We start from the raw sequence: 24,397 nt of genomic DNA on the forward strand, positions 1-24,397 counted from the left end.
AAAACAGCGAATTCTCACAGCTGTTAAAAGAATTGGACTCTGGCATACCTAACTAGAGAATACCATGCTATTTTTTCTATAAAACCCTGGAATTTTATGCCTTTTCTTGTTTGTTTTGTGTTGTCAATTACAAAGTAATTCTGTAAACAGTACAGACAGCCCTGGACTGCCAACATAGGGGCTGGGCCAGAGCAGTCAAGGTCGTCCATATGCACATGGGCAGATAACCTGTTTTCCTCTGACATTTTTTTCCAAGTCAAATTCTTGGAAGATTGTCTATTTGTATTATAGAAATCCAGACCATAGACTTTTAAAACTAAAAGCATCACTGCTGAACTCCAGCTCAGTCTTCCCATTTTATAATGAGGACTCTGAAGTTTATAGAGGTCAAGGACTTGTCCAAAGCTTTAGATATGTAGTGTCTGTGCCCTTTTCCTCTAAGTTTCTCCTAGAGAATGTGGGGGCTCAGGAACAGAGAAAATTAGGTACGAAAAGTAGAAATGGGTGGTGTTTCTCAAAGTGTGGTCCATCTGCATCCTAGTGACTGGGGTGCCTGTTAAAATGCATATTGCTGGGCCTTATCCCAATCTGACCAAATCATCTCAGGATCTACCTTCTGAACAAACTTGCCTAGGTCAAATTCTTTCTTGTGGAAGTTTAAGTTCTTCAGAAACAAGACAGCCACAGAGGGTGCACCTGCCAATTTGGTGGCTTCCAGTGCCTCATCTGTAACTTCTCATGAAATCCTGAGATGTTTTACTTTACATTGTTTACATCCCCTCACGTTCCAACATTTAGAAATTCACTCGAGCTTATTTTTCTTACTTGTTTAGCACTAAATGAAAATAGCTTCCTGAAGGTAAGGAGGTTATATACAGTAATTCATGCAAGTGTGTAAATTAAACAGGTGACTTTTCCCAATATCTAATGCACAGCAGCTGTCCTGAAGGAGTGGGAACTTTGGATGAGGGGTAAAGGAGGGGATAACTTTGGACCACTGGAGAGAAAGTCAGGCTGTAGAGGGCTTCTATAATAATGGGACCACCAAGAGGTGGGAGAGTGGTTCAGTAACGGAGGAGGAAGGTTGCCAAAGAAATACTCATCTTTCAGAAATTCACTAGGTTACTGCCAGTCACCCAAACAAGTCCTAAAAGGTAACTGTTGTGCCTCCTAAAAGAGAAAGGAAATGTCCTCCTTTTCCTTCCTCTGGCACAGGATGGGCCTCTAGCAGATGGGATTTTACATAAATGTTATATTCTGGGTTTTAAACAAAATTTTGTGCCTTGGTCTCTATATCGCCCCCTCTCCTAACTTAAATGGACATATAGGAGGTATACTCTAAGCTCAGTTATTCAAGCATGTTTTGATCATTAGAGCAAGATGGGGTGTGGAAGGGGCAGCCGTGCTCTAAAAGGAACCAACAACAAGTTTTACCTAGTTTATAAATAAAATTATCACTTAGAAGTATCATCTGTGGCAACTTTGGATGAGCAGCATAAATTGAAAAACAACCTGTGTTTTTGTTAACATCAATAGTCATTAAAATATACACAAGTGGAAGTACTTACATATCAGGCACTTCCGCTTTTGTTGTTGCTGTTTAAAGACAAGTATTTTAAAGAAAACGGTTTTCTCCCTTAAAATCTGAGAGTATCATATTTTTCTTTAAAAGTTATCATGCTTGGAAGCATTTCATGTTTCTGACAAAATGCACATTAGAATGTAAACTCTGGGCCAGCCAGTTGAAAGATTACTTTTTTTCCCCATCATATAAAATAAGTCTTTTACCCATTATATCCCTACCCGCTCCCCGCACCTCCCCAACCCCCCACAATATCTTCATGCCAAACTGACCTGCAGTTTTCTCTTAAAATACCAGGTTAGTTTACCTATGACATGATTTAAAAAAAAAAAAAAGGGGGGGGGGATTTAAAAAGAAATCCATTCACGCAAACAGCAAACTCTGGCTGGGATGCTGCCAGTTCCCACTGCAGGTAGGTCTGCTGGTTCAGCTATTGAGTTCTGTGGTCTCGTCAATCTCATCTGGATTTTTGGTCATCTTTTCATATTTTCTTTTGAAGAAGCCGAGCTGTAAAGGTGATGATACAAAAATGTTACCACTCGTAGCTTATTTTGTAAGGTGCCTCCTACCGCCTTGGCTGCGCACGTCCTCTGACACACCTCTGGGAATCCCTGAGGCTCTGAAGGGAGGTGTGCAGACTGATGACCTGGTATCTGTCACCCGCTAGAAGGAAACATCTATCTAGAGAGCTCAGCTGCATTGCGTAAAGCTACATTTGTCAGCGTCTACTTATTTGAAGCTGAACAAAACATGCAGGGCTCTGGATAAAAGGAAAGTTTAAAAGAAGATAAAATCCTTACTGGTTGTTTTTAATGACATGAGTAAGAAATTGTAAACAAACTTGCATTTCTTTTCTCCTTGTGATAGAGAAGGTACCATATAAAACCTGAGGTTGATGTTTTGTAAGCAAATTCAAGGCTGGCCTTCAGGAGCCCTGTATTTTAAAATATGAAGCTTTTCTTACCTTCCATAAAATTGCAACCAGAGCTAACAGCAAAAGGATTCCAGCAATTATACTTCCTATTATAACTCCTATTGGTACTTCGGCTTTCTCATCAGGTTTCATTATCATCAGGGGAATCTGGAAATGTCAGTTGACAGTTGAGTTATTTTAATACCACAAAAAAAGTGGGGAGATGGTCTAGTCCAATTCTCTCGTTCTGTAAGTGAAGGTCTACAGCTCTAGAAGGTGACATGATTTGCTCATGATGGCGTATCTCAAACACTGGCAGAACAATTTTAGAGAAAATCCTCCTGCAAAGTCCATCCAGCTAAAAAATACAACTTTTCTAGTTTCCCCCCTTTAACTACATCACTGTCTTGTGGCTACTTCATGCCTGAGAATCTCAGATGCTTATTTTACTTATGAAATAGAAACTTCCATTTCTGGCATACATTCAAATCAAGTGAAAGCATCATCAAGTGAAAGCAAACAGCTTTGGGGAGAGGAGTCGAAGAAACTCATTAACCCAACTTGATGGTGATGAAACCACAGCTTTGTATTGGGTCTAAAATACTAGGTTCACTTAAACCTCATTCCAAGTTGATATTGTTGGAAAAGTAGAAATAGTATCTCAAGGGTCAAGTTGACCTTTTCAGTGGGAAAGTTGTCCTTGAGGCTACTTAGGATTCTTTATGTCTGCTTCCTGGCAATCTTTGAGATGCTGTAATGGAATGGCTGCCCTGAGTTTTAACAGTAAAACTGTATATTCAGTTTTTAATTAATTAGGGGAAATTTAATTAATTGGGGAAAGAGTCTCAACCATTCTCTTTAGAAAATATTCCTAAAGAGCTATATGTAGAAGCAACAGAAGGGGATAATATGTGTTTTATTTACTTGATTTAACATTAAATTGCAGTGGCAAATGAGCTGCTTTTTGTCATATAATTTATGGGCTGCACTAAACTTGCAGCTGACCTTGGCGACTGTATTTCTTTTCATTTGTATCTTCAATAACTAAAATATAAGGCTTGATAAATTTACGAATAAAGTGATGATAAATTCATGTAGCTCACTGCTTAATGGCAGTCATAAGCTTTCTTCTCTCTTTTCCACAGCTTTCTAACCCAAGGAACCACAGATCCCTATGGACCCATGACTATAGCATTTTGTGGATCAGATTTTTAAGTGGGCTAGGGATTCAAATAAATATAACAGACACTTAGAACATGTGAAGTTATTATTTAGGTTAGATACCTTATTCAAAAATTTATCCAAATTAATGTTTAGATTAAAAAAATTTTCATAGACACAACTGAGTAATATTAGGCTGGTGCAAAAGTAATTGCAGTCTTTGATATTAAAAATACTTTTTCTTTACTTTTCTTTTTTTTTGAGACAGAGTCTGGCTCTGTCATCCAGGATGGCGTGCAGTGGCGCAATCTCAGCTCACTGCAACCTCTGCCTCGCAGGTTCAAGTGATTCTCCTACCTCAGCCTCCCGAGTAGCTTTGATTACAGGTGTGCACCACCACACTCAGCTAATTTTTGTCTTTTTAGTAGAGACAGGGTTTTACTATGTTGACCAAGCTGGTCTCAAACTCCCAACCTCAGGTGATTCGCCTGCCTCGGCCTCTCAAAGTGTTGGGATTACAGGTTTGAGCCACCGCTCCCAGCCTTTCTTTAATTTTAATGGCAGATACCACAATTACTTTTGCACCTAGTAATTGGTTTCTGTTATTTATTAGTATTGCGCAGAGAAAACCAATAAAAGAAGAATCTAATGGGTTTGTTAAAATTGTTCATTTGAATTTCCGATTAATATATTTAATACTGCTTTCTAAAAACAGTGTTCAGTGGAGTTTCACATATTGTCTGAACACTGTTTTTCTAAAGTGAGCTTTTAAAAAAAATCTATAATACTTCTCCCCGATGCTAAGTTCATAGTATTTTGAATTTGAAGTCCGCATTTCCTTTGGCTCTATTTCTGATTTTCCAGGCCCTAGTCTCTGAAGAGAGGGTGTGGGCTTTCACTGAGGCTCCTAAACCAGAGGCAGAGAAGTAAGCTCTGTTGTGTGGAATCATTTTTCCCTGGACAAGAGTGGGGCCCCAGTGCTGTGAGCTTCACTCTCAGGCATGGAGTGAGGAGGCCCAGAGTTCATGGGGCCATAACTTTTTGACCAAGTCTGTAGGCTGGAGCAGTGGACTGAGGCCAGCTGCCAAGCTGGCCTTGGGGGCAGACTCTTAAACTGGCTTTCAACTCCTAACACAAGCATTGGGAGGAAAATGCTCAGGGCTCTGCCAGCAGATTAGCTGGGCATGGAAATCCTACTATATCTAAACATGGCACATTCTAACCAGAGATTTAGTGCAAAGGAAAATTATCTCATGCCAGCTTGTGGAACAGAGAGCCTTTGTTTTCTGTGAAAGTACATTTCTCTGTAAAAGCTTTTTTTTTTTTTTTTTTTTTAAATCAAGGGGAGCATTTATAGTCCTCCAGAAAGTAAGATCTAATGAATGGACATGCCACACAGTATCAGTGTCTAGTTGTAAGGAGAACTATTTTTAAAAACCCTCTAATAAATGCATTATTTATTAAGCATGGTTCAGTACCTTTCTTTAAAAATTATTCAAAATACAATTTATGATTTAAATTAGCATAATTAGGTTTTGTGGCCTAAGCTCCAGACCATTTTGTGTAAGCAGGAGGAGAAAGGAAGAACTGGTACTGCTGGCTTAGTCATGAGAAGAGACACCCTGGAGTCCCAAACAACATAGAGCCCCTTTTGTTGTGCTTCTCACTGGATCACCACTTCTAGGAAAGCCAGCTTTGCTGACATGGGTGGGGGGCATGGAGGAGGGCAAGTATAGCACTGAACTTTTTAAGTAGCACACACCCTCGCCGAAATCTCAACGTAATAAACATCAGATCTTTAAAGTTTTAGTAAGATGTTTCTACATACATGTAGGTGAGAAGAGTGACTACTCCGGGCTTTTAGAAATGGAATGCCTATCACAGACCCTGAGGCTCACAAGGAAGGTGTGATATGCTCACCGTCACAGTGTTATCTTCGATCACGTATATCTCGGGGTTGTAGGTGTTGATTTCTGCAGCTGCCGTTAGCTGTACTGTCTGGAACGTTGACTGGAACATAAAGGAATATGTTTTATCCTAGCAGCAGAAAATGCAGAAAAGCTGGCATGCTTATGATTTATGTATTTATTTCCTGGTGGAATGTGACAAGAGCAAATAGTTCTGAAGACCTGTCCAGAATCTGTGTGTGTTTAAACCGGTGCTGTGTAACAGGACTGCCCGTCAGAAATACCTAGGGTAATTTTAAGATATGTAGATGCCTGCACCTTGCCACCACAAATCTACTTTTTGGGGTGGGCTCAAGACATGAGTGGGTTAAAATATCTCCCTGAGGAGATCTGAACTTGAGAACTGGATTGAAAAACGAGGATTTAAAAATGAATTTAACTTGGAAGATCATAGTTCAGATGTTTTTAAAAATAAAGTTTATAACATGAGAGAAAATTGTAAACTTGGCATCTTTGTATACTTACCTGAACAAGTCACACAATGGAATGGAAAACCGACATTTAAAAGGGAAGAGAATTTTCCTTCTGGGTACATGTGTGTAAAATAATACTGTTTGAAAGTGCACTTGAATTTGACCACCCATGGCCCTGAACTTTTTGGCTTGTTATATCACATCAGTATAACTTCAGATTTCCTAAGTGTTTCTATCAAATAACACTTAATTTGGGGCAGGTATGTAGGAAGGATATTTTATGCTGCTGTTACTGGTAACTTCCTAATTCAAAATAACTTTACATTCATTCCTCCATCTAGTTACAGAAAAAGAGCCTAGTTTTCAGCCAGGCACAATGGCTCATATCCATAATCCCAGCACTTTGGGAGGCTGAGGGGGGTAGATTACCTGAGGTCAGGAGTTCAAGACCAGCCTGGTCAATATGGCGAAACCCCGTCTCTACTAAAGAATATAAAAAATTAGCCGGGTGTGATGGTGGGTGCCTGTAATCCCAGAGTCTTGGGAGGCTGAGACAGGAGAATCACTTGAACCCGGGAGGCGGAGGCGGAGGCTGCAGTGAGCTGAGATCGAGCCACTGCACTCCAGCCTGGGCAACAGAGCAAGGCTCGTCTAAAAAGAAAAAAAAAAAAAAAAAAAAAAAAAAAAAGGTCTATTTTTCAATAGAAACATTATTGATGTGTCTATTTCACTATTTTCTCTATATTAGGTCTGATGCTGCTGTAAAGTAGAATGCAGTGCTCAGATGTTAGAGCTGCTTTCACATGCTGTGGCTACTAGGACTCAGTTTTTCTGGTTACTAGGGCACATTATTGGACATACTCTATGAGGTAATTTGCTAAACAATATCTGGGAGCCAGAAAGACTGTATTTCCAAAAACTGAGCATTTTATTTCCTTTCCACTGGCTCAGTCTCTGGTTACTGTTAATTTTCTGAAGATAGATGACTGGATCAGAAATTAACCATGCTCACCAGTCTCTTAAACATATTATTGGGGGAAACATTAAGAGTATTGATAATGGTTTAAGTTTAAGAAAAAACCTGGCAGTTAAGTAAATACTGGTTTCATAATCCCCAAAGACTAAAGATGAAAGAATTTTTCTTATAGCATTCTCAAAATAGGCCCTTCTCACAGGCACACAATATCCTACTTATTAACACAGGGTTAATAAGTAGAGGTAGGCATGGCACACACATCTGGAGAGTGAAGGAACGCACCTGCTAGCATTCAAGAAGACTTCTCCTTACAAATGGCAGCAACTCTATCATAAACTTGGAGGCCTGATCAATCACTTTGTAATGAAATTACTTGAAATGTTAAGTTGCCTTGCACTACATCAGAGAAAAGGTAGCAACAAAAGGCAGTGCATCAATGGGTTCAAATACAGGAAATGAAATCCGTATTTCAGACTGGACCTCCTAAGTGGTCTGAGAAACATCCACTTTGCTGCTTAAATTGCTGGAAGCAAGGTGAGGATAAACATTTGACTTTTCATGAAGGAGGAAGATATGTAGGACTTGACACCAATCCTTGTATGTCACTTGACATACCTTGACATCTCAAGGGTGTTTCCTTAGTTTAACTACCATAGCCACATTAAAGTGGCATAAATACTACACTTTCTAGGAAGTTTGCTCCCAGAAATAAACTACTGCTTCTGAAGATCGTTGGGAAGGGACTTTAAAAAGTCTCACAGTTAAAATGATGTAGTCTTAAACTCGAGAAAATCCAAATGTGTTTTACAGAGCTGGCATGCATCCATTTTGATGTGCAACAGTCAGTGTTCCTTCCAGTTGGCAAAATTTGCTCTGAAAATATTTGTTCCTCAAATCCAAGGAGCCAAGAACCAATGGAGCAAAACTAAGCACCACACGGCAGCAGCTGGGAAGGTGGTACAACTAACAGCACTCTTCACATCTTAAAGGACCTAGAATTGTCCTGAAGGCTTGAAACAAATGTAACTAACAGGAAAACAAAGTAAAAGCAAGCAAGCCAGAAGAAATATTCAACTCCTCACTTCCCCATTCCCCCAATTCTGCATTTTTTCTAACTTTTACTATTCATTTTTCTTCCATGTCTTTATCCAAGAATATTACTTATATTTGACTCCAGGGATGAGTTTGGAGGGTGCTGAGTTCTCCAGTTTTATAAAACTCTATAGCAGGAAGTGGGTTTATTGAAGAGATCATGAAACGGTAAAAAGAAAAAAAAAATGAGTAGCGTTTGGCTGTAAGCACCTTGGGAACAGATTTATTTGTTAAAAAGAAAAAAAAAATTTAGTAAGAGCTACAAAGGTCCCCAGGAGGTTTCAGACTAATTTCTGTTTTTCTTCCTCAATTGGAGCTCATGTCAGTAAAAGGAATGCTAGCCACACAAGCAGTCCAATTTAAGGAGGCCTGTCTATCCTTATATTTTTTTCATGCCAGACTGAAATTCTGGCTACCAAAATCCCTGCTGAAAGCAAATATCACTAGAGCAGATTCACAGTTGCCATATGGAAAAACAACAACAACAACAACAACAATGACATTGTTTTGGCTTTTTCTTCAAACTTTTCATGGGAATTGAGATGACTTAGAAAATCATGTGCCCACTGGGCTCTTCCATCAGGGAAGGTAAAACAGGAGAGCAGGGTGATGTAATACAGGAAGACATATCTGTATGCTAGATTCATCTACTGGGTGGTTTGAGATCAATCATCCAATTAACTGAGAGCTCAAGGAGTGAGACAGAGCACAGGCATTTTGATTTGGGTGTGGCAGAGGAGACTGGGAAGATGGAGAGTGGGGTAAGTCCTAGAGCGGGACAAAGCAGGCTGCCTCTTGTAGCCCAGGGCCTCAGAGATGACCTTGACACCATTCCCATCGATGTGGTAGGTCGCATGGAGTCTGAGAAACAGACCCTTTCACAAGTACCCCAGGCGACTCTGAGGCACTGTGACAAATTGGATGAGCATTGGAAAGGGATGGAAGTGTGCTGCCTTCCAGGGTGAAATGCTCTGGGTGATTTGGCCACTGCAGACGTTAGCCAGCATACTTATTTTGTCAAAGGGGAAGAACTTGTCAGTGCAGCCTTACATTTCCTTGGTGTTGATAAATCTAACAAATAAAACTTATACTTACTGATGCAAAAGTCCCGTTCCAAATTCTTGTAGTCACATTAACAAAGTATTCTCCTTTCATGTGAAGGTCTTTCAACCAGCAGGTAACATTACTACAGGAAGCAGTTCTGCAGTTCTTATAGTATGGAGTCAAAGGTAAAAGAGAGAGAAAGTTAGTAGGAGTTAAAAATAAATGCTAAAATTTTAAAGATAGATAAAACCCAGTGCTGGGATGCATCTAGGGAAACAGACAATCTCATGAGCTATTAGTAGTTCTAACCCTCCTGCCCTCCTTCAAGGGATTTCGGGACTATATCTCAAAATGTACAAAGTGCACACCCTTTGCCCCATCCATTTCCTGTCTGTATAGACAGCCTCAGGAGATAATCAGCAATGTGTGGAACAAAGTACCCCAAGCCTGTTTATTGCACTACTATTTCTAAGAGTAAAAAGACCTAAAAACCCAACCCCCCCCAAACTGTAACTTGTTTATCAACAATGTACTAGTTAAATAATTATTAAACATACACAAAATATACTATAATTTTGTCATTAAACCTAATGATAGACTCCCTAGATTTTAAAAAACAGTTGACCGAAAGAGGATCAGTGGTTCCAAGGGCTAGTGGGGCGGGTGGAATGAATAAGCAGAGCACCAATGATGTGGAGGGCAGTGAATATACACTGTATGATACTATAGTGGGGGATACATGTCATTTTACATTTGTCAAATTCCACAGCATGGATTTTAACAACACCAAGAGTGAACCCTAATGTAAACTATGGATTTTGGTTGATGATGATACATTAATGTAGTTTCATCGATTGTAACAAGTATACCACTCTGGTGCAGGATTTTGATAGTGGGGGAGGCTGTGTGGGACAGGGGGTATATGAGAAACTTCTGTACTTTCCACTCAATTCTTCCATGAACTTAAAACTGCATTAAAAAATGAAGTGATTAATTGAAAATCTATGAATATTGACCTATGTTCCAGGCCAAAAGGTAGCATGGCCCACCTCCGTTACAGCATGCATTTACCTATTTGTAGATGAATACACATTAAAAGAAACATAATTTTATTCTTCTGGTTTCCTGTTTTCCCCATCCTTCACAAAATAAAACAATTGCAATCAAAGAAAACCAGGAGAATTCCAATACTGTTCATAGGGGAGAGCTGTGGTTTGTTTAGGAGTTATTGCTTACTAAAGGTTTACTTATTTCAATATTTAATATGCGCCAAGCACCATGCCAGATGCTAGACTCGTCTCTTTCCCAAAGAAGCAGGCATAGCTTGACAGCAGGAAAACAAAATATTGAAAAACAAAGAAGTGCAGCAGCATATTTCACAGCTAAATAAAAAACATCAGTAGTATGTGGAAGGGGGATTTAAGGGGCTTCTCCTCTGTAGCACACACCCAGTTCCTTCGCAGCTCTTTGCCTTGTTTCCAAAGGGCACAATGCATAAACACAATAGCTTCACATGAGTTTTTCTGATGTCATGAAATCTGGAACTTGTATTTTATAAGAAGTGGCATAAGATAATTCCAGTAACCTAGATTTGAACACGTATTAGGTTGGTGCAAAAGTAATTGTGGGTTTCAAAACCGTATTTTGAATATTTTCTAAATATTTTCTAAATCTTGACTCATATAAGCATCAAAGTCAAAATAAGTAAGCTCTATGATATCAGTTGGTAGGAGAAAAGCAGCATCTTGATCACAGGTGAAATAAATGAATAAGGGGAGCTTTCATAGGTTAACTTGTCCTCACCAATTCTTTGGTGTGCCTGAAATTTTCACTTTTGAAAGATACAGAAGATGTTTGTCCTATTTTCAGTGGATTGATATCTGCATTACAACTGATGTCACCAGCCTATAAAAGAAGAACACCTGATCAGACTTCAGAAACAAAACAGTTTATAATGTTCCTTTCAACATGTTAGGAAATCCTCCTATCACTTGTAGGGGCCTGGGAAGGGCTGTTAGGATTCTTTCAATGCCGCTGACCTGGCCACACTTCATATAATCGTCAGGTAAACATGAAGTATTTAAATGCTCCTGATGTGAACTGATGAGGTGGGCTAGGTTCTTATAGCCCACATATGATGAGGCAAATCTGTAATAGCTAAACACTGTGAATAATTCAGGGTAATTTTCTCTGGAACATTTTAGGATTTTGATTTTCCTGTAGCCCCCTATGCACACTACAGGAATAAAACAACTATTGAATAATACCACTGTTGGACTGAAGATGAGCCAGTGTCAAGGGGTTTGGCTAGAGCTGTGCTTGTCAGCCCAGGATGCGTGCTAGAATCACGGGGTGGATGGAGTGGGGGTGGTTAAAGAAAAACCGTAGTGTAGGAATCTTATCCCTAGAGATTCTGATTTAATTACCTAGGTTAGGTCTGGGCACTCTTATTTAAAAGAGCAAACAGAGAGATTAAAATGAACAGCCAGGGTTGAGTATTACCAGGAGAAAGTCCAGGCTGGCTGCTTGAAGACCAGCTCCTCACTGCAGCTGTGAAGACCTGCTAAGCTTCCCATACAGGTTCAGCCTCTCACTTCCCAGCCTGCACAGGGCCTGTCAAATTCAGATCTTCACCTGGCCAAAATGGGGTTTTTGGAATAATTTCTGCCACCTGCAATTCCCTAGACTCAAACATTTGTTTTCTTGTAACAATATTCTTCTTCTAATATGAAATTAACTGCTAGTCAGTTGGCACCTGGGCTGCATAGGAGTTACCATCTGTTTCCCATCCGTAAAATGTCAGACATGATCACCCTAATCTCATGGGTTATTTCCATCTTGAAAGTGCATATTTTTTTAGGCAATTTTGTATTCTTTACCTTGTCTGTTTGCACCCCAGTTAGGTACATCAGTGGGTTCTTTTCTTTGGTATATTGAGGGATATGGATGATTACAGTTGCCATGCTTACTGGAACACTTCCTGTTGTTACCTACATAGAGAATAAAATGCGCCAGTACTGCAACAGGATGTACATGATGCCAGGAAATTCACCAGTAACCCCTGTGTTGATGAAGGGCAACTACGAGGTGGTAAGATTGAGTCCAAATGAAAGTGAGCCATCACTTTATAGTCACACTTCAAGTCTCTGTGTCTCACCTCTTAAAACACATTTATGCCTGAGGTTGCATTTTTTTTGAAATTTCAATCATACTTTAGCGATGACTTTGAGCAGTAGGATATAAGTAACTCCCACATGCTTCGTGTTCCAATAATGGAACAGTAGGCATAAATGGCTCAATGGAAAAAAACTCAACATCTACAATGTTAATGGGTAATTTGTGACTTGCAAGACATGTGGTGTAAATGGTGAAAATGCCATCTGTGGGGTTGGGATGCCAGGGTGTGCTGTCCCAGTCTGCTGCTGATTAGCAGTGTGGCTTGGGCAAGGAACTTGACCTCTCTGTGCTTTTCTTATTTGTAAAATAAAGATGATCAGAAATTCAGCAGGAATGTGCTGGCACAGGGCACTTGTACAGCATCTGTTCTAACTGGTGGGGGTTTCTGTTCTAATTGGCCAGGGCTCATACCCTACTGGTTATTTAAATATTTTAAATAACATCCCTGGAAATAATACCAAGCTCAAAACTGATCTGGGAACTAAATGGGATAACATATGTAAAGCACTTGATACAACGGCTGGTACTTATTACACACTCTATGAATGTTATTACCACTACTTGAATAGATGCCCCATTAAAGAATGTAGTTGCCAAATACCATCCACATTTTATAAATTCTATTATAGTATCTAGATCATAAAGATTCTTCTAAAGATTTTTTTATCACAAAATTGCAGGGTTGCAACCATGTAACAAACCAGTGAGAAATGAACAAAAATAAAATGGTATTGACTTAGGATAGTGGATAAATTCTTTTTACTTTCCAAAGTTTATTTAATTTTATTACATTATAAAATAGTTATTCTTTCACAAATTAATTTATCTTCATATATCTGGTAGTAATCTTTAGATTAATAATTGCTTTCTAATAGTAAATAGAATTTGGTTCAAAAATATTTTTAGATACTACCTAGTATTGCTGTACAGATTTGTATACAAAAGGAAAATTCAAACAGAAGTGGTCTCTAAGGATAAATTGACATAATAATTATATTCCAAAGACTTTTACCCACAGCAATACCTTTATAGTAATACTCTGTTGGTTAATATTGAACATTTGCCTTCAAAATATATCAATTATCTCTTACCCAAGACACATAACTACGCACAAAGCCCAGTTGTTTACTTGTCTATGATCTAGCCTATCGGTTATCAAAGTATGGCACCTGGACCAGCAGCATAAGCATCACCTGGGAGCTTGTTAGATATGCAAATGTAGAGGCCCACCCCAGACCTACTGAATCTGAAACCCTGGAGACAAAGCCCAGTATCTGTGTTTTCACAATTCCTCCAGGTGATTTTGATGCACACCCAAGTTTGAGAACCACGGATGTATTTCAATTTCTTTTTACTTTTTCCTTTTATTTCCAGACTCATGTTTTTTTTCTTCTCGCTTTCTCCTGGATTTGCCATCCTTATGACAGGCTTACCAACCTTCAGGGAGAAGATGAATTTTGGACCAATATCTTCAAAACTGTGCACGATTGAAGGAACATTCCCATCCGAAGAGATTTCATAAAAATTTATGTTGGTAGATCTGTTGGATGATGTTTGTAAAGCCAAATATTTTAGTTTGCTTTTGTTCTTGAAGGTTAATATTTCTTTTATTTAAGTATCTTATAGTTTAGGTTAAAATAAATTTTACTTTTAGTTACAAAGGCACCAAATCAAAAGAAATGCTTGTTATGGGCTTATGGTCCAATGTATGTTTCTAAGACTAACATAAATTCCTTTCAAAACATATTTCTTTGTGGACTTTCTGCTAAGAGTTTGTGCATTATATGTCTACGAATTGTCAAGTTTCTAAATAAGTACAAAAGCATTACTTTAGAATTGACAGTAGAACTCTTCCCAAGATTACCGTTACATTGACTAGCATGTTAACATAGTAGACAGTCAGTACTTGTTGGTTGAATAAATGGATTTATAAGCCAGGGGTTTTCACATTGCTGTGGCTCAAATGTAATAACAGGGTATTGAGCACCTTCAGTGTTCATTACTGGATGCCTGTATTATTCATTCTTCCTATCCTTCTTTAGTTGCAAACCAATTCAAATGGTTTAGTCTGAATGGGGTTGGTCAAATCTGTTTCCGCCATTAGTGTAGAGACCACCTTTAAGATGGCTGATCCAGAAGTTTTAGTATTCTGGACCTAAACACACTGGATTGATCTTAACTTCTTTGCTTAAGATTACCAACAAAGTTCTGCAAGCAAAGTGATGATGAGATTAGAGAAACCCTCATAGGACCACTCAGACTAGAATGAAACTGGGGACCTCCCCTCTCCTCACTCATTTATGGGGCTCTGAGGTGGGATTCCAACCAGGGTAGCTTCTTTGGGTTGGGGATTAAGGTATGAGTGGTGAGGGTAGGGGTCTGAGAACACTGTGCATATCCTTTCCATTTATTCCCACTGGACAATTTATGTTAATTATAGAATGTTAATTCTATTTCTTAAAAACTTGGGGTGGGCATTTTCTGAAGTAGAATTTTTTTGGGTTTCTGTACTAAAACCTTGTCTTCCCTCTTTTATGCCTTAATGAATTTTTTCCAAGTCCATAAAAGGAAAATATGTCATAGGGAGACTTGAGTGGATGTATTTGTCAAGGTTATATATGAGAGGAAACAATGATTTGTCAGCCTGACATGGAAAATGGGAAAACTGACTAGGATTTGAAACAGAAAGCTTGGATGTGTGTGCATGAATTATTTCCTATGCCTTCCAGAAGATCTTTGTGTGAGATCCTAAATGGGGCCAATTTCTAAATTAATATGGTCTCTCTTTGCATTTTAAAGAGATCTGACACTTTTCCATTTGTTACTTAAGTGTTCCTTAGGCTACTTAAGTGTTGATCAATATATTTATAATAATAGTTATCTATACTCAGGGGGATCCTGCTTCAGAAATAATACTATTATCGTTATTTCTACCCATCTTTTTTTTACAGTATAATTGTACAGTTATACAGTATCAAAGTTGTTGCTAAGAAATACACTAAGTTATTGGGTAGGATTTTTTTCAAAAGTTTGTTAAGATGTTTGTTAAATTTTTTTGCAGCATTGCTTGTGATGGTTAAACCAAACAAAATAAAAATGCAAAACAACCAAATATCTTGTTAATATTGAATTGGTTATATAAATTATGATCCAGTCAGAACTGGAATAAGTTGGATCTGTATGTCCTCATATGAAAACTTTCCAAAGATTATGTAAAATGCAAGGTACAGAAGAGTGTTTTAGCATTCCTTTTGGGTAATAAAATGTGCGTGTGTGTATATATGTGTGTGTGTGTGTGTGTGTGTGTGTGCGTTATATGCATATATCCTGGTAGATAAGCAACCCTGTATCTGGAAGATATTCGGAAAAGTCTTGTTAGTCCCCTATGGGGAGTGGCACTAGGGAAGGTGGGGAGGGATGATCTCTCACTGTGTATCTTTCTCTAATGTTTGGGTTTTCTCGGTAGTAGGACTAGGAGCCATTTTAGCTTTTGTCCTTTATAATTCTCTACGTTAATGTTTTTGAGGATATATTTTAAAGAACATTAGAATACATTTGAATTCAAGTTGCCATTACAAAAATACATGCCTAATATGATAATTAGTAAAAGTAAAGTCTCATTTCAATCTTACATTTATTTCATTCTTAAATATCTGGAAAAATATTGGCCATTGTAGGACAGTAGAATAATAAAAAGACTGGATTGACAAAAAATATTTAGAAGAAAGGATCAATATAAGAAGGAAAATATTCAGGTAATGTGGTAACATCAATTTGGGTTGGTTGCATTTGTTTCCAATGCCTTATTTTAGCAAGTGGGGATCCTTTGAAGTCTGCAGTTACTGATGACTTTTTCAGAGATGTATTATTTGGACTGTATTTTGCTTCTGCTTGTGCTGTTTGCAACTCACTTGATACAGAAGCATTCTTTTCATCTTTGCTCTTTGGCTCAAGCTCTAGACATCATGACATATTTTCCTTTTTGTTTTTGCTCAGAGAGCTATTGAATGATCTACAGATTCCATGCTCTTAGGGGCTGGGGTGATTGTGGTAGAAATTAGACAAACCTGCTGTCACTGGATTTCTTGGGAAAGTGCTGCAGTGTGCTATTCAGGGGTCATTGATCTGTGCTGGGAAGCTGTCCTAGTGCTTCACCAGGTAGAGAACTCTGGCTCCCAGGCCTGTAGGAGGGCATCACCTGGGCCCATTGCACCTGCACAACTGTGCCCCAGTTTGTCTGCCATGAACTCACCTTATTTCTATGTATGAGTTAAAGTGATATCAATCTATTAGAACCTGTGAAATGTGGATGTCACCCACTTCCCAAGACACCCGTCCCCCTGAACAATTAAAGACAGCTGGTATCAACCAGTAACATTTACACCACTGCTCTCAGGTTTGCTTGCTTTGGGCAGGTAAAAACAGGGAACAAAGCATTTCTTTATGGATGACCTCCTTTGGAAAAAACCTCATTTCCTCCTGGCTGGAAGAAAACCCTAATCTGATATGTTAGGAATTTTTCACTCAGAAACTAGACTTGATCTAGTTTCAATATTTGAATATTCAAACCGTGACTAGATTCAATATTTATTGTGAAACTACTGTGTGTAAAACTTTGTGCTTGGGGCCTCAATGTCCAGGAATGGGGATACCGCTTGAGATCTCATATACAATGGGAAGCAGGCAGTGAGAAGAAAGTGCAGACAATTCTCAGGACCTTTGAGAGTTCTGTTTCAACATTTTGAAAATGTTTGCAGCTACTCAGAGGGTCTGCAATGTGAAGTGTGCCTGTGATGTGTGGCTACAGGGATCTTTCTCTGCCTTTCTGGGCTGTTCTCGTTAGTTTAATAAACCTAATGAGTCACTCAAGGTTTTCCTAGGGACCGATATGTCTGTGGACTTCTGTTTTAGTTGACAAGAATTGTAATTCAAATTCTTCAGTTAAGAATGAGCATACAGAGGACTTATTTAGCCATGAGCCAAAAATCTTCTGATCTAGAGTTGGTGTTAGTGATAACAGGTTACCCACCGCTTCACCTACCTTGTTAAGTGAATTTCAGCATCATACAGGAGAGGAATTTTGAGGTTGACCAAATTATCAGGCTCGTTTTCTTCTTGGCTTTCACTATAGAAAGAAACATTACGAAATTGATTCCCTATTTAATAAATGGTGCTGGGAAAATTGGCTAGCCATAAGTAGAAAGCTGAAACTGGATCCTTTCTTTACTCCTTATACGAAAATTAATTCAAGATAGATTAGAGACTTAAATGTTAGACCTAATACCATAAAAACCCTAGAAGAAAACCTAGGTAGTACCATTCAGGACATAGGCATGGGCAAAGACTTCATGTCTAAAACACCAAAAGCAACGGCAGCAAAAGCCAAAATTGACAAATGGGATCTCATTAAACTAAAGAGCTTCTGCACAGCAAAAGAAACTACCATCAGAGTGAACAGGCAACCTACAGAGTGAGAAAAAATTTTTGCTATCTACTCATCTGACAAAGGGCTAATAGCCAGAACCTACAAAGAACTCAAACAAATTTACAAGAAAAAAACAAACAACCCCATCAAAAAGTGGGCAAAGGATATGAACAGACATTTCTCAAAAGAAGACATTCATACAGCCAACAGACACATGAAAAAATGCTCATCATCACTGGCCATCAGAGAAATGCAAATCAAAACCACAATGAGATACCATCTCACACCAGTTAGAATGGCAATCATTAAAAAGTCAGGACACAACAGGTGCTGGAGAGGATGTGGAGAAATAGGAACACTTTTACACTGTTGGTGGGATTGTAAACTAGTTCAACCATTATGGAAAACAGTATGGCAATTCCTCAAGGATCTAGAACTAGATGTACCATATGACCCAGCCATCCCATTACTGGGTATATACCCAAAGGATTATAAATCATGCTGCTATAAAGACACATGCACACGTATGTTTATTGCAGCACTATTCACAATAGCAAAGACTTGGAATCAACCCAAATGTCCATCAGTGACCGACTGGATTAAGAAAATGTGGCACATATACACCATGGAATACTATGCAGCCATCAAAAAGGATGAGTTTGTACCCTTTGTAGGGACATGGATGCAGCTGGAAACCATCATTCTTAGCAAACTATCACAAGAACAGAAAACCAAACACCGCATGTTCTCACTCATAGGTGGGAACTGAACAATGAGATCACTTGGACTCGGGAAGGGGAACATCACACACCAGGGCCTATCATGGGGAGGGGGGAGGGGAGAGGGATAGCATTGGAGTTATACCCGATGTAAATGACGAGTTGATGGGTGCTGACGAGTTGATGGGTGCAGCACACCAACATGGCACAAGTATACATATGTAACAAACCTGCACGTTATGCACATGTACCCTAGAACTTGTATAATAATAATAATAATAAATAAATTTTAAAACAAAGAGAAATATAAAGCTATCCATCATTCCATTGATTACTTAATTATGTTTTACCTTAAGGCTTGGAAACTGAGAGATGCCTGATTCTGAAGGTTTTGAAGATTGAAGTCGAAGTTAATAGTAAAGGTCACCTAAAGACAAAATTAAAATTTCTCAGTCTATGATGCTTCATACTCAGGGGTCAATGTGAAAAAAAAAATGCTTCCCATAAAAGTAAACTCACTCAAATTTGATGCTGAATTTTATATACCTTAAGTTTTCCAATTTATAAAATATCTTTATTTGTCCACCTTGTTTCACTATGCTTCACATTAGAATTAGAGAAGCTTGACCTCCAAGTGACACATGTAAGTTATCCAGGTGCATATACCTGTCTGAATTTAGAAGCTATGAGCTGATGTGAAACTTGTTAACAGGGGTTAATAAATGATCTCCATGACTCTGTGTAGAGTGCTTTGACCAATGTCGCTCGACATATTTAGACAAAAAGAACCTTCCATATTGTGTGTACCTTTTGGAATGAATTGCATGGAGAAAATCCCATTTTTATTAATAATTTAAAGAAAACATTCAGATATTGAAAACTTCCCCTAAGTATGCAGCCAGTTATTTTGTGATGCCTATCAAATTATGATAGCAGGATGTTATGTTGGTAAATCAGCGTATGTGCTGAGGAGGGCTTGTATGGACTGGAGGATGAAATGCAAGCTGTACCTGTTGTTCTCTCTTTAAAGCAGGGTAGCCTACATCACAGGCAACAGACTTCTGAGATGCAGCCACCTGGCATGTTACTTCTGTCCCATCAACCTGAACAAGACCAAGGAAACAACAATGATCAATTGGCATATAATATTTGGCTGTGTATGCACACACCTGGTGAAAGAGGTACAGTGACATTTTAGCAGTAAGGTGGGTTCAGACTGAAATAATTTATTATCCCTCAAGACTTGAAATTTTATACTGCCCAGGTGGCTAATATACTATTTTTGCTGCTAGCCCTAAAGATACCTAGGACATCCAACAAACCAAAGAAAAGATTAAATACTGTATTTTTTTCCTCAGAAAAAGATAGTTTTTAGATTTCAGATGCACAAATAGCTTTAATTCAGTATTTTAAAATGCTGGCTTTAGGAATATGTTTTTCTCAATTTATTTGAAGCATTTTCAAGAGAAGAATATATTGGTGTTCGTATTTTAAATAATTTGAAGGGTTTTTGTTGTTGTTGTTGTTTTGTTTCGTTTTGTTTTCTTCAGGTTTTTTTTCCCCCCTTTAAAAGAAGTAGTTGCCACTTGGCACAGGATGTTTAAACAGCAAGGTCAGATTAGGTTTAGAACTCTAAGCCTATTAAGATCACATTAACTTTAAATTAAATGAAATCACTATTTAATACTTTAATCAAGTAGTTCATTTGGAAAATCTCAGCTTTTCCTTCTCTCCCTTTTTTCTTCATCATTTGGTGGTAGGGGAGGGACCAGGGAGCACTCACGGTCAAGTGTGTTCCTGGTATAACGATCAAGTCAATGTGATTAGCTGGCTTTGCTGATGTGCATCATCTTGGCAGCAGCAGCAACCGTAGTTGCAAAGCTCAGGCTGAGCTTTGGGACTCAAATGTCTCAGAGCAAGTGCACCGCATCTGTGCAGAATGCAGCAGCCTCATCACACTGATGGCTCAAGAAGAGTTATGGGAGTGTCTGGCTACTGCTGCCAAGTCTCAGGATAAGGGAAAAACTGACCCGAGTTGTCAAGCAGAATCTAGATATAGAGCCAGACTATGTTCTCATGCGATTTAACTAGTCGGAAGCCACAAAGTTCAGACTGATCATGCTGAGGGTTAAGGTGCTTCTTTAAACAACTCAGAGGACATAGAGTGATCGATAAGTAGGAAGCATGGTAGAAGTAAGCGCAGGGTCTCATCACATACCGGCAGGGAGAATGATGCAAAAAACAAGTTTTCTGAAAAATCAACAACAATTCCAGTGTTGTATGCACTTTCCCTTTTGTTTTTCAGTGTTACTGAAAATGTTAACCTTTTGTTTTGGTTGCTGACAGTAAAGGGTTGTTCTCTGTTAAAAGCAAAAAGGAGGGAGGAAGCCATTACTGTTAAATAAAAAGGCCAGTATTTTAAAATTTCACTCATTAAAAAACTAAACTCTTTAGACTTACCTAGAATACTGAGAAAATTGCTTTGTAATAAACTATCTTTGCATTAAAATGATACTGACAACAAATAAGTAACTGCGTTTGGATTTTGTTCTTTGTTGCTATTATATTAGAGGGAATGGAACTATTTAAATACAGATAATTTTATATTTCTTATTAATTTACTCTTATGTGGATAGTAGACATTGAAATTTAGTTTTTAAAGGTCTTGTTAGTTATGAATGTTTCTTTTGTAGAAAAACTCTATAAACATTCACTTGAATAAAGTAATCTAATGTGTCTTTTATTTCTACATTTTACAATGAGCTTTAAAGTAAAACTTACTGAGCAGCTGGTATTTGTCGGACATCTAGAACTAGATCAGCAATGCAAAGTCCATCCTCACCACAGTCTTTGTGGAAAGGAATCTACAAAAAAGGAAAAAAAGATCCATACATTTGCTCTTGGGTTGAAAAAGCAAATTACAGAAGAATACATACAGTATTATTCTATTTACAAAAAGTATAAAACCAAACAATGTTCTAGGAATATATAAATGTTTAACAAAATAGTAAAGAAAAGCATTAATAAACACAAAATTCAAGATAATCATTTGCGCAGGGGGAGCTAGATGAAAGTGTCTATGGCGGGGACAGCGATACACAGAGCTTCATATGTATTGGTAATATTTTTTGAGTGGTGAGCACAAGGCATTTACTTTATTTTTATTTATTTCTTCAACAAATATGCGTTGAACACATACAATGGGCCAGGCCCAGGTCTAGGGACTGGAAATACAGCAGTGAACAAGAAAAACAAAAATCCTTACTGTCATGGAACTTAAGTGTTAGTGAACTTTATGCAAATGTAATTGTATTTCATTTAAGAAAATTAAGAATTTACAGGCTGCATCCTAAGTGTCCTTCAGACACTATTGTAGTGACTGTGAAACTTTGTTTGCCAGTCTAAATCCAGGAAGTGTAAGCTGCACTTACACTGAAGACCTTGGTAGTCTCAGAATAGGCTTCAAGGGCAGGGCTAGTGCCAGGGTTTTCCAGACTGATGTCCACACGCAAATCCAAAGAGTTGACAACATCAGAGGGCTCCTAAACATACACACACACAAACATACAGGGAGAGACAGAGTCAGTTTATTAGGGCACAGCAGCATTAAAACAAGAAAACGATTACAGATGTGTTTACAATTAAGAGCACAGTCAGCTCTCAATTATGTAGAATATCTTTGTTTTGAATAATCAAGACTCTCACTTCTTTTCTTCCAACCTAATTCTGCTTTTAGCCTCTCTTCTACTAAGAAACCAAAGGAGACTTGGGTCTAGTAAGAATTTGAAGCAGGGATTCTTAGTTAATGAAGCTCATCAGTTCTTGTCAAGAAAGCACTATGTCTATACAAGTGAAACCCTAACATTTGAATTTGCCTTTTACTCAGAAGCGGTATCTTGGTATTCTTTAGTCCATTCACAGGCAGGACTTACTCTTAACTCTTGGGGGCCTCCCAGAAGTCCTCCCAGAAGGACTTACTCCTTCTGGGGGCTTGTCTACCATGATAGCTCTGGGCTATGAGGAGATGTTTCCTTCGCTGGCTGTGGGCTTAGCAAGTAGGATGTACTTTAACTGGCATTGATATCAAATAGAGAAAGAGGGTTTTTTTTTTTTTTTTTTTTTTACTTTAAAGAAAAACAGCTTGGCTGTCTCCATTTCCTCACTAGGGATTACGAGTATAATCTGATCCACCACTTAGCACAGGATGGGAGAGAAGGGAAAAAAGATTTTTTCCTTTAAAGAATCTATAAAATTGTCACCTTAACAACAAAGAAGTCCATGTCTTCACAAACAAGAAACCTTCAAACTGAAAAATTAACTAAACAACTCAACTGATTTTAATTCATTTAACCGTCAATATGTTTTTCTAGTGTTTACACTTAGCATTTCTTGAAGTAAGATCTCTCTGTACCATCCATTTACATGAGAAATAATTGTGGTGCTCCTTAGACCTGCATATTCCTTGGGCCTTCAAACCTAGATTTCTGATGGTAAGAACCCGGAATATACATTTCCCGAAAGTTTCCCTGGCAGTTCCTTTGCTCCTTAAATTCTGAGAACCATATTCTAAGAAAGTACTTAAATATCCTTTTTAAAAAAGTGGTTTCCTGAGTCAATTATCCTTTCAAATGCCATTATGTGGTTTCCAAGGTGGAAATATTCACATCATTTATAAAATAAATTTCTGGTTGGAAGTTTTCTCCTGAAAAGCATTTTTCTTACTTGGGAAATTTTCAAAATCCATGTTAAATACAGTAATTATAGCATACAATTAGAACAAATAATTGTTATCTCATAATCTACTACATTGCATCTATGGTAACTGAAATCTAATAGTAGAAACCACAATTGGACTTATTTTTCAGTAGCTGAACAATAAATAAAATTTTTCCCTGATAGGAAACTATCAAAATAAAATTTACTGCCAATGGAAAGTTCTCTCTGTTAAACATTTAAGAAAACACTGTATCTATGATTTCTTTAAGAATTGTATTTTTAGCCCTTTCATTGCAATTCCGAATGAAATCTGATGCTGCTGACTTATATAATAATAGATTGTGACCACAAGTATTAGCATAAAGTAAATATGCTTCTTATTTATGGAATTACGTAAGAAAGGCATTCATTAGAAGGGCAAACATTTTCTAACTCATAAGCTTCTATTTTAGACTTTTACCACTCATTTGTCTTTAGAAGAAATAAAATGAAAAGGGTTGGTCCTGAGGCCTCACCTGTATATAAATGATGTGCTCGGGGCAACTCTGTGCTTGATTTACTACCATATTCTTCTGCAGGCACCTTTCATTGTTTTCTTTAAATAACCCCCTGGAGGTTACTCTGGATGAAAATCCATCTGCATCAAGTGTGATGTTATATACAATGGCTATGATAAAAAATCATAAAGAAATGCTATTTCAAATCAACTTATAGGAAAAAGCATCTCTACTTTATTGTGTCTTCTTGGACAAAGTATCTTACATCAAGAAAATATGGAAATAGTCTTTGTATTGGTGGCTTGTGAACCATAGCTAGCACCACATACCATTTGTCATTCTAGCTCTGATGTGACGTAGGTGACTGTGCATACAAAGAAATGTGATTCAGAGAAATGTGGCTGGGAGCAGTGGAAAGAAAACTAGACTTGCTGCCAGGAAACCTACTGTGATGAACCTGGGCAAATTGCTCACTCCCACAAGCACGGGCTTCATTACTCATAACGCGGAGACACAGAATGGAAAGGAACAGTTGCTGAGCACCAGTGATCGGACACATTCTCATATATGCCATACAAGTTTTACAATGAATCTGGAAAGTGAATTTATTATCTTATTTTTCAAATAATGAACTAGAATAAGTGATGTAAAATAATTCACCTAAGTTCACGCAGCTGGTCAGAAGTAAAAGTTGGGTATTTTTGAAATAAGAGCT

The 24,397-nt window shown here is 38.1% G+C and overlaps 1 protein-coding gene across 3 annotated transcripts in view; it reads right to left on the reverse strand.

Moving 5' to 3' along the window:
• Nucleotides 1-78: 78 nt before the first annotated feature.
• The window catches only part of LOC105499361 (integrin subunit alpha 2), a 103,557-nt gene continuing 79,238 nt past the window's right edge, over nucleotides 79-24,397 (reverse strand). For all 3 annotated transcript variants that reach the window (XM_011771905.3, XM_071098942.1, XM_071098943.1), the window contains 14 exons: nucleotides 23,701-23,852; nucleotides 21,901-22,011; nucleotides 21,251-21,333; nucleotides 20,688-20,829; nucleotides 19,480-19,572; nucleotides 18,820-18,896; nucleotides 17,367-17,450; nucleotides 13,763-13,865; nucleotides 12,028-12,138; nucleotides 10,952-11,053; nucleotides 9,200-9,313; nucleotides 5,577-5,666; nucleotides 2,547-2,663; nucleotides 79-2,089 (listed from right to left, as the gene is read on the reverse strand). In XM_011771905.3, coding sequence (XP_011770207.1) covers nucleotides 2,009-2,089; nucleotides 2,547-2,663; nucleotides 5,577-5,666; nucleotides 9,200-9,313; nucleotides 10,952-11,053; nucleotides 12,028-12,138; nucleotides 13,763-13,865; nucleotides 17,367-17,450; nucleotides 18,820-18,896; nucleotides 19,480-19,572; nucleotides 20,688-20,829; nucleotides 21,251-21,333; nucleotides 21,901-22,011; nucleotides 23,701-23,852 — 1,460 coding nt within the window. In that variant the 3' untranslated portion in view covers nucleotides 79-2,008. The remainder of the gene's footprint in view (nucleotides 2,090-2,546; nucleotides 2,664-5,576; nucleotides 5,667-9,199; nucleotides 9,314-10,951; nucleotides 11,054-12,027; nucleotides 12,139-13,762; nucleotides 13,866-17,366; nucleotides 17,451-18,819; nucleotides 18,897-19,479; nucleotides 19,573-20,687; nucleotides 20,830-21,250; nucleotides 21,334-21,900; nucleotides 22,012-23,700; nucleotides 23,853-24,397) is intronic.

Source organism: Macaca nemestrina, chromosome 6 (assembly GCF_043159975.1).
Source record: "Macaca nemestrina isolate mMacNem1 chromosome 6, mMacNem.hap1, whole genome shotgun sequence".
NCBI classification, from domain to species: domain Eukaryota; kingdom Metazoa; phylum Chordata; class Mammalia; order Primates; family Cercopithecidae; genus Macaca; species Macaca nemestrina.